Source organism: Microcaecilia unicolor, chromosome 4 (assembly GCF_901765095.1).
Source record: "Microcaecilia unicolor chromosome 4, aMicUni1.1, whole genome shotgun sequence".
Classification (NCBI taxonomy): Eukaryota; Metazoa; Chordata; class Amphibia; order Gymnophiona; family Siphonopidae; genus Microcaecilia; species Microcaecilia unicolor.
Genome location: NC_044034.1, coordinates 9,572,195 through 9,582,040, shown reverse-complemented (window position 1 = coordinate 9,582,040; position 9,846 = coordinate 9,572,195). Strand labels below are relative to the sequence as shown.

The following is a 9,846-nucleotide window of genomic DNA, read 5'->3' as shown; positions in this document are numbered from 1 at the left end:
ATGGTTTTAAAGTTATAATGTGAAATGGAAACTGAATTCCTGCCTCACTTTTGCAAAAGCTGCCCCCTTCCTGAGATCTTTGCTTGCTGCAGAGCTGGGCTATGTCTCTGCCCCAGGATCCATCTTACACACAGGAAAGTTCATGGGAAGAGGTCACTGCTGTTCTCCCTGCAGCTCCCAGACCCCTGGGTCTCTGTAGCTGGGAAAAAAAGGGAGGAACTAGGAGACAGGAAGGAGGGCAGACAGCCCTGGTGTCTTCAAATTACACAAAGTCCCTGGCAAAGATCCTGTTCCACACAGACACTCCTTTATTTTGAAGATGTGAAACAGAAACTGAATTCTTACTCTCATTTCCTCTAAAAAGCATGGCAGCTGCAAATGCTGCTGAGAGTCTGCGAGATGAAGCTTCTTGTTCTATCTGTCTGGATTATTTTAAAGATCCTGTGATGACAGACTGTGGACACAACTTCTGTCGCTCCTGTATCACTCAGAGCTGGGAGGGGAGAGACACAGACTTCCCCTGTCCCCAGTGCAGGGAAACATCTCAGCAGAGGAACCTCAGATCTAACAGGCAGCTGGCAAATATGACAGAAATGGTGAAAAATCTCAGTCAGTGTTCAGTGAGACCAAAAGAGGAGAATTTGTGTGAGGAACATGAAGAGAAACTGAAGCTGTTTTGTGAAGAGGATCAGAAAATGATCTGCATTATTTGTAGAGAGTCCAGAGATCACAGATCTCATACCGTGATCCCAATAAAGGAGGCTGTGCAGGAATACAAGGTCTGTATCAGTATCTTTAGTATCACAGTGTGTCCTGGGGTCACAAATCTCACACCATGAACTCTATAGAGGAAGCAGAGAGAGGAAGGTGTGTGTATTTAATGATATTACTGAAAATTTACTTTTTCATTCCCATAAAACTAAACAGAGTTGAATTAGCAGCGTTTTGAAGCATATGAGTAGTAAGATCAATCATCAAAACTTGAACCCTGGCTGCTGTCTATTTGGGCATCTTTCATATACATTCAGGGGTCAATATTCAGCCTGTGAGTTGTGGCTCCCAGAAGGAATACAGGTATTGCCAATACTCTATGCTGTACCCAAGAACCTAAACACATGATAATAATAATAATGAACAATCTAATTGAATTACCCCCTCGTAATGCTGTTTCATCTTGTCTTACATTTCCCTCTGTCTGTAAGAATGTGATATATAAAACAATTCACTCTGCTAATTTCTCCTATCAAAGCACCAAAATTCTCTTCCTAAATCAATCAAGTTTACAGCTGATTACCTAACTTTTACAAGTCTTCTAAAAACACATTTCTTCAGTTTGGCCTTTCTGAATACAAAGAACTCTTTTCTTAATCTCGTTTCCCACCTAGTCCTGCCTAATTATTCTCTCACCTATCCACCCTTGAGATAGTCTAAATCCCTGGTTAGGACACCTTGTTCATGGTTTAGTTTACCTGGTTAGATATGGGGCACTGGAACTGAATATCACTGGTACCCACATATCTCTCAGTTCCACCCTGACTGCCCCCGAATCACCCCTCCCTCCACTGTCTGGACAGAACTTTTGCCAATATTCAGTGGCACTGTTGGGTTAAGTGCTGTTTAATATTGGCTCATGGCCAGTTCAGCACGATTTAACCAGGCAGGAGCCTATCCTGCCTGGTTATATCACTTTGAATATTGACCCATCAGAATTCTGTTATTTCAAAGAAACGATCTAAATTGGAAGGGACATCTCACATTTACAGTCAAGTCTGAAATTGTGGCTATAAAAATAATCACATGCTATTCAATGATGTTTAATGTTCACAGGAAAAACTTAAAATGCACCTGGAGCCTCTGAAAAAGGACCTGGAAGATCTTCTGAAGTTTACATCTACTGAAGAGAAGAAAGCTGAAGAGCTGAAGGTGGGTGTCTGTGTCTCCTTCTGAGCCAGTTTCTGTAGGGTTTTTGTTCCTTTCAGTACTTCAATCCCATAAATCACCTGAATAAGAGAATAATAGACTTCAGTCTGCTTCATTACTTATAGTATGGAAACTATTGGTTCCTTATTGGCTGAGAACAGGCAGATTCTGAATCCGTATGTGGAACAAAGGAAAATTGTGACATTGTATTTCTTGCAGAGAGGTAGTGTTTTGTGGGTTGCAAAATGGGAAAGGAGAACTGGGCTCAGGCTTGAGGCAGTCCAGCAGTGTTTGTCTCCACCACCCTCTTTGTGAAAAAGTACTTCTTAACGTTACTCCTAAGTCAACTTTCTTGTAACCTCAATTCATGTCGTCTAGGTCTACCACTTCTCCGTCTCTGGAAAAGATTTGTTTGCATATTAATACCTGTCAATTATTTAAATGTCTATATAATATCTCCTCTATCTCTCCTTTCCTCTAAGGTAAACTTATTCAGTTCATCAGAACTAGAGTAAATGAACTGAGGTTACAGGGTGTTCGACTTCGGAGTAACATCAGGAAGTACTTTTTCACAGTGAGGGTGGCGGAGACAGAAAAAAAATTGTAATAAACAAACTAAAAAGAGGTGAGTTAGGGTCTCAACGATATCAGATCAATTATACCAACTGAAAATGTAAATAGTCTTTCAACACTGAGTCATAATGAAGTATTTTTCAGAGTCTGTTTCAAGACACTTCCCTGATGGAGTCTATTAAACACTGGCCACTCTCGGAAGTTCGTTTGATGCATCTGCACCGCTAAGATAAGTGTTGAAACACAGACACACATGATATAGATAAAAATTCCCTTTTTAGTATATGGCAAGTATTCTGAGGCTTATTACTTCCTTTTTATCTTGGAGTTATTACATTTTGAGAGGGTATAATTGATTGGAGACAAAAATGGTGACCAGAATTCAAACATTTCAATGAGTGGGGGCAGCTGAGACCTGTCAGCTATTCTCTGGAAATACATTCAGATCTCTGTGAAGGCAGGAAAAGCAGGAAAATGCCTGTTAGTAATTTACCAGCTGAGATAGCAGAGAAAACATAAGTTAGGACAAGAATGAATTATATAGTCAATACTGAGGATCTTAATTCCTGAACAATTTAATCATCTCACCATTTGAGACTATAATTAAAAAAAAGAGATAGTGAGACTGAAGAGAGAGATTAAAAAGGTTGAGTAATAACTTGAAAATATTAAGAATCATTTCTTCAGTGGGAAAGTTAGGGAATATTATATTTTTAAATAAAAGGAGTTAGATAACAGATTATTGAAGAAAAAAGATGCACAATAGAACATATAAATAATGGAAAGATGGGATTCTTGTATTTGTTATAGATAGTCTAGTAGGGGGAGAATAACAGAAGACGACCCTTTCATACTTACCTGAGGAGGAGGAGGGGTATCTTTCAATACTGGTCCATGCAAGAAGGATTTTCCTGGAAGACACTGAAAGATAAAAGAGATAAATGATTGAGAAAAATACACAGACACTAGAATGTGCACATAAAGAAAAATTGACTTAATTGAGAAACACCCTGTTGGTGGAAGAAAATGTAAAAGAAAAGAAAAAAACTTGTAAAGTATCTTGTTTATACCAGACTCATTTCAAAACAATTTAAATGAAACTAAGGGTGATATGATACAGACGTTCAAATATTTGAATGGTATAAATCCGCAAACGAACCTTTTCCGGAGATGGGAAGGCGGTAGAACTAGAGGACATGAAATGAGATTGAAGGGGGGCAGACTCAAGAAAAATGTCAGGAAGTATTTTTTTCATGGAGAGAGTGGTGTATGCTTGGAATGCCCTCCCTCCCGCAGGAGGTGGTGGAGATGAAAACGGTAACGGAATTCAAACGTGTGGGATAAACATAAAGGAATCCTGTTCAGAAGGAAGGGATCCTCAGGAGCTTAGCCGAGATTGGGTGGCAGAGCCGGTGGTGGGAGGTGGGGCTGGTGGTTGGGAGGCAGGGGGTAGTGCTGGGTAGACTTCTACGGTCTATGCCCTGAAAATGACAGATACAAATCAAGGTAATGTATACACAGAAAGTAGCACATATGAGTTTATCTTGTTGGGCAGACTGGATGGACCATGCAGGTCTTTTTCTGCCGTCATCTATATAAATCGGGAGATGGCCAGCGATCTCACAAAAGCGGTATTTTGATACCATCGCTGCTATCCCGTCGCAGAGCCGGCGAAAAGTCCAGGGGGCATGTCGGTGGTGTAGCAAAGGCGGGACATGGGCAGGCATGGGCGTGGCTATCAGATGGCCGGCTTTAGCGTATAATGGAAAAAACAAAAGCGGCTTTAAAAAGCATTTCGCCAGTTTTACTTGGTCCTTTTATTTTCACGACCAAGCCTCAAAAAGGTGCCCCAACTGACCAGATGACCACCAGAGGGAATTGGGAATAACCTCCCCTTACTGCCCTAGTTGTCACCAACCCCCTCCCATCCAAAAAGAAAAAAAAAAAAAAAACTTCTTTGCCAGCCTCTATGCCAACCTCAAATGTGATACCCAGCTCCCTGACAGCAGTATGCAAGTCCCTGGAGCAGTTTTTAATCGGTGCAGTGCACTTCAGGCAGGCAGACCCAGGTCCATCCCCCCCCCCCCCCCACCTGTTACACTTGTGGTGGTAAGTGTTGAGCCCTCCAAACCCCCCCAAAACCCACTTTACCCACATATAGGTGCTCCCCTTCACCCATAAGGGCTATGGTAATGGTATAGAGTTGTGGGGAGTGGGTTTTGGGGGGATTTGGGGGGCCCAGCACCCAAGGGAAGGGAGCTATGCACCTGGGAGCAATTTGGATATTTTTTAACAATTTGTAGAAGTGCCCCCTATGTTGCCCGGTTGGTGTCCAGGCATGTCAGGGGGACCAGTGCACTACAAATGCTGGCTCCTCCCATTATCGCTGAAAAACAAAAGCGGCCATCTCAAACCCGGCTAAATCCAAGGCATTTGGCCTGTTCCAACCGTATTATCGAAACAAAAGATGGCCGGCCATCTTTTTCGATAATACGGTTCCTGCCAGCTGTTCCGGCACCGCCTAAATAGATTGCCAACAATCTATTTCGCCGACGCCGTTCGATTATTCCCCTCAACGTTACTATGTAGTTGTGCAAACCTTTTAGCACAGCTAATGCTCGAGACACCCATAGGAATATAATAAAATTAGAGGGCTTTGGCTGATAACATCTTTTAGTTTTCTGCTCTTACTCTATAAGGCTTAGTTTTGTCCTAAAATCATTAAATAAATGACATTAAGTGCACCCCATAGTGTTACAAGAAATGATTTATCTTGGGGGAAAGAGCTCTAGAGCACTCGCTACTGTTTATAATTTAAGAGCAGGCGCTGTATTTATAAGTTTTAGGATATTAATTTCTCCACCAATCACCAAAGGTGATAATTGCAATAAATTAAATAAATTAAGTATATATAAAAGATACCATATACTCAGAACACAAAGAGACCGTATTTTTAGCTTCAAAAGGGTTGATTTAATATACAATTGCACACGAGAGGTAGGTCTTAAGAGATCTTTACAGATAATCTGTGCTTAAGTAAGGTAAAGTAGAGCTTCAATGGACAAATGAAAGGACCAAAGGCAGCCGGCAGCGGCAGGAGGACGCGGACCTCGGCTGGCGGGGGTTGGGGTCCCCCGCCAGCGAAGGTAGGCGAGCAACGGAGGGGGAGGGTTGGCAATGGTAGCGGCTGGGGGGAGGGGGATCGGCAATGGCGGCGGCGGGGGGGGGCTATAATGTGCCCCCTCACTCTGGCCCTGGCCCCCCCTACCGCCGCAGTTCAGATACGCCCCTGCTTAAATGTCTTTGTCCTACTTCCAGAAATTCCCAAGGAAAAGGGGAAAGAAGGTACATCTTTTAAAAGCTGCGTTTTTATATTGATAAAATAATTCTGACAATTGGCTTATACCATAACAATAGTTGTACCTCTCTCTTGGTACCAGTTCATAGAATTGCCCCAAAGTGCTTTCATCACATCATAGCTGAGGTAATCCGCTCGGTGAACTGTGACATTATAGTAAGGACTGATCTGGTGACACTCACTGACTGTTACATGTACATTTCTGCTCATTCAGGGATGGGTCTGTCCTGATGCCTTTTAACTGAGTTCCAGGATACAGATTTCAATCTTAAATAACTCCTTTGATGTGGAAGCTCATTTTCATCTAATATAATCATGTGTAACCTGCAACTTTTGATGGGATTTTGAGAGCTCCAGGATAGAGTTGCGGATTCTGGATCCTCTGGTATCACAAAGCTTAGCGAAGGTGGCGGACCTCACATGTCACCTAGATAGGATTCTAGATAGTGCTGGGGAGGAGTCTGCTGTCTTGGTACATGTGAGTACCAATGACATAGGAAGATGTGGGAGAGAGGTTCTGGACGCCAAATTTAGGCTTTTAGGTAGAAATTTCAAATCCAGATCCAGATTTGTTAGGAACTGGGCAACATTCTGGGGAAGGGGGAAGCCTATTCCGAAAGGATGGGCTCCACTTTAACCAGGGTGGGACCAGGCTGCTGGCATTTAAAAAGGAGATAGAGCAGCTTTTAAACTAGAAATGGGGGGAAGGCCGACAGTTGCTCAAAAGCGCATGGTACGGGATAAGGTATCTTTCAAAGATATCACCAAAACAGGGAAAATAGAGTATCCTGATAGTGAGGTTGCAAAAGAGACCGTAGTAGATCAGGTGTCCTTAAATAAAAATCAGACAAAAGATTGCAAATTAATATTGTCAAGTACTGAGCATGATGTAAATAGGAACAACAAACGTACTTTGAAATGTCTATATGTGAATGCCAGAAGCCTAAGCAATAAGATGGGAGAGTTAGAATATATTGCACTAAATGAAAAATAAGATATAATAGGCATCATTGAGACCTGGTGGAAGGAGGATAACCAGTGGGACATTGTCATACCGGGGTACAAATTATATCGTAGTGATAGGGTGGATCGAATTGGTGGATGGGTAGCATTGTATATTAAGGAGATCCTTGAATCAAATAGAATGAAAATTCTGCAGGAAACAAAACACATGATAGAATCCCTATTATTGAAATTCTATGTGTAAAGAGGAAAAGGATAGTGATAGGAGTGTACTACCTTCCGCCTGGTCAGGATGAACAGACGGAAGTACAAATGTTAAAGGAAATTAGGGACGCTAACAAACTGGCAACACAATAACAATGGGTGATTTCAATTACCCCGATATTGACTGGGTAAATGTAACATCGGGACACGCTAGGGAGCAGCTGGTACAGGAGCCAACGAAAGAAGGAAAAATTCTAGACCTAGTCCTTAGTAGAGTGCATGATCTGGTGCGGGAGGTAATGGTGCTGGGGCCGCTTGATAACAGTGATCATAATATGATCGGATTTGATATTAGCCTTGAAGTAAGTATACATAGGAAATCAAATACGTTAGTGTTTAACTTTAAAAAAGGAGACTATGATAAAATGAGAAGAAAGGTGAAAAAAAAAACTTAGAGGAGCGGCTGCGAGGGTCAAAAATTTACATCAGGTGTGGATAATGTTCAAAAACACCACCCTGAAAGCCCAGGCCAAATATATTCCGCGTATTAAAATAGGAGGACAAGGGTGAGCCGGTTGATATTGTGTATCTAGATTTTCAGAAGGCGTTTGATAAAGTCCCTCTTGAACGACTGCAGAGGAAATTAGAGGGACATGGGATCGGAGGTAATGTCCTACTGTGGACTGCAAACTGGTTGAAAGATAGGAAACAGAGTATTTATTTATTTATTTGTAGCATTTATACCCCGCTCTTTCCCGCTCGATAGCAGGTTCAGTGCGGCTTACAAAGTATGGTACATAGTATCATAGAGATAACACAGTTATATAGAGTGGGACAAAATTATGAGATGTGGGGAAAGGATTGGAGTGTGGGTATTGTTTGTGGTGTGGGTTAGGTTCGAGACTTTGTAGGGTCATTTGGGTAGGCTTGTTTGAAGAGGTAAGTCATCAGTAGCTCTCGGAAGGGTAGGTGTTCGCTGGTATTTTGGATATGTCGAGGTATGGTGTTTCAGAGTTGGCTGCCTATAACAGAGAAATAGGATGCTTAGTAGGTTTTGTATTTGAGGCCTTTACAGTTGGGGAGATGAAGATTGAGATATGTTCGAGAAGATTTGGACCGATTCCTGGTTGGAAGATCGATCAAGTTGGACATGTAGCTTGGAAATTCGCCATTGAGAATCTTGTGGATCATAGTGTGGGCTTTGAAGTATATTCGTTCCTTGATAGGGAGCCAATGTAGCTTTTCTCGAAGTGGTGTTGCGCTTTCAAATCGTGATTTGCCAAAAATGAGTCTTGCTGCTGTGTTTTGGGCGGTTTGGAGTTTTTTCATGATTTGGGCTTTGCAACCGATGAAGAGTAGGATTAAAAGGTCAATATTCACAATGGAGAAGGGTAGTTAGTGGGGTCTCTTAGGGATCTGTGCTGGGACCTCTGCTTTTTAACATATTCATAAATGACCTAGAGATGGGGGTAACTAGTGAGGTAATCAAATTTGCCGATGACACAAAGTTATTCAAAGTCGTCAAATCACGGGAAGATTGTGAAAAACTACAAGAGGACCTTACGAGATTGGGAGACTGGGCGTTTAAATAGCAGATGACGTTTAATGTGAACAAGTGCAAAGTGATGCATGTGGGAAAGAGGAACCCAAACTATAACTACATCATGCAAGGTTTATTTATTTATTTATTGCACTTGTATCCCACATTTTCCCACCTATTTGCAGCCTCAATGTGGCTTACAAAGATCTGTTATTGTTCAGCATTGGGAGTCACGTACCAAGAAAGGGATCTAGGTGTCATCATTGATGATACATTGAAACCTTTTGCTCAATGTACTGCTGCGGCTAGAAAAGCAAATAGAATGTTGGGTATCATTAGGAAAGGGATTGAAAAGAAAAATAAGGATATAATTCTGCCACTGTATCGCTCCATGGTGCGACCGCACCTCGAGTATTATGTTCAATTCTGGTCGCCACACCTCAATAAAGACATAGTGGAATTGGAAAAGGTGCAGAGAAGGGCATCAAAGATGATACAAGGGATGGGATGACTTCCCTATGAGGAAAGGCTGAAGAGGCTGGGGCTCTTCAGCTTGGAGAAAAGGCGGCTGAGGGGAGATATGATAGAGGTCTATAAGATAATGAGTGGAATGGAACGGGTCGATGTGGAGCGTCTGTTTACGCTTTCCTAAAATACTAGGACAAGGGGGCATGCGATGAACCTGCACTGTGGTAAATTTAAAACGATTCGGAGGAAATTTTCTTCACTCAACGCGTAGTTAAACTCTGGAATTCGCTGCCGGAGAAAGTGGTTAAGGCGGTTAACTTAGCGGACTTCAAAAAAAGGTTAGACGGCTTCCTGGAGGAAAAGGCTATAGAATGTTATTGAATGGACGAGGGAATAATACACTATTTCTAGGATGGGCAGGACAAATTGCTTGTTCTTTTGGCCACTGTCAGTGATAAGGTGCTGGGCTCGATGGACCCTTGGTCTGTCCCAGCATGGCGATGTTTATGTACTTATGTACTTAAGACCAAACGACAGCCGGCATGGTTAAAAAGTGAGGTGAAGGAAGCTATTAGAGCTAAAAGAAAATCCTTCAGAAAATGGAAGAAGGAACCGAATGAAAATAATAAGAAACAGCATAAGGAATGTCAAGTCAAATGCAAAGCGCTGATAAGGAAGGCTAAGAGGGACTTTGATAGCGTTGGAGGCAAAAACAGATAGTAAATAATTTTTTAGGTATATTAAAAGCAGGAAGCCTGCAAAAGAATCTGTTGGACCGCTAGATGACCGAGCAGTAAAAGGGGCGATCAGGGAAGACAAA

The 9,846-nt window shown here is 42.1% G+C and overlaps 1 protein-coding gene across 1 annotated transcript in view; it reads left to right on the top strand.

The window, feature by feature from the left end:
- The first annotated feature begins 329 nt into the window (after positions 1–329).
- Positions 330–9,846, top strand: part of LOC115468204 (E3 ubiquitin-protein ligase TRIM39-like) — a 47,669-nt gene continuing 38,152 nt past the window's right edge. The window contains exons 1-2 of the mRNA XM_030199741.1: positions 330–779; positions 1,828–1,923. Of these exons, the coding sequence (XP_030055601.1) occupies positions 366–779; positions 1,828–1,923 (510 nt within the window). The 5' untranslated portion in view covers positions 330–365. The remainder of the gene's footprint in view (positions 780–1,827; positions 1,924–9,846) is intronic.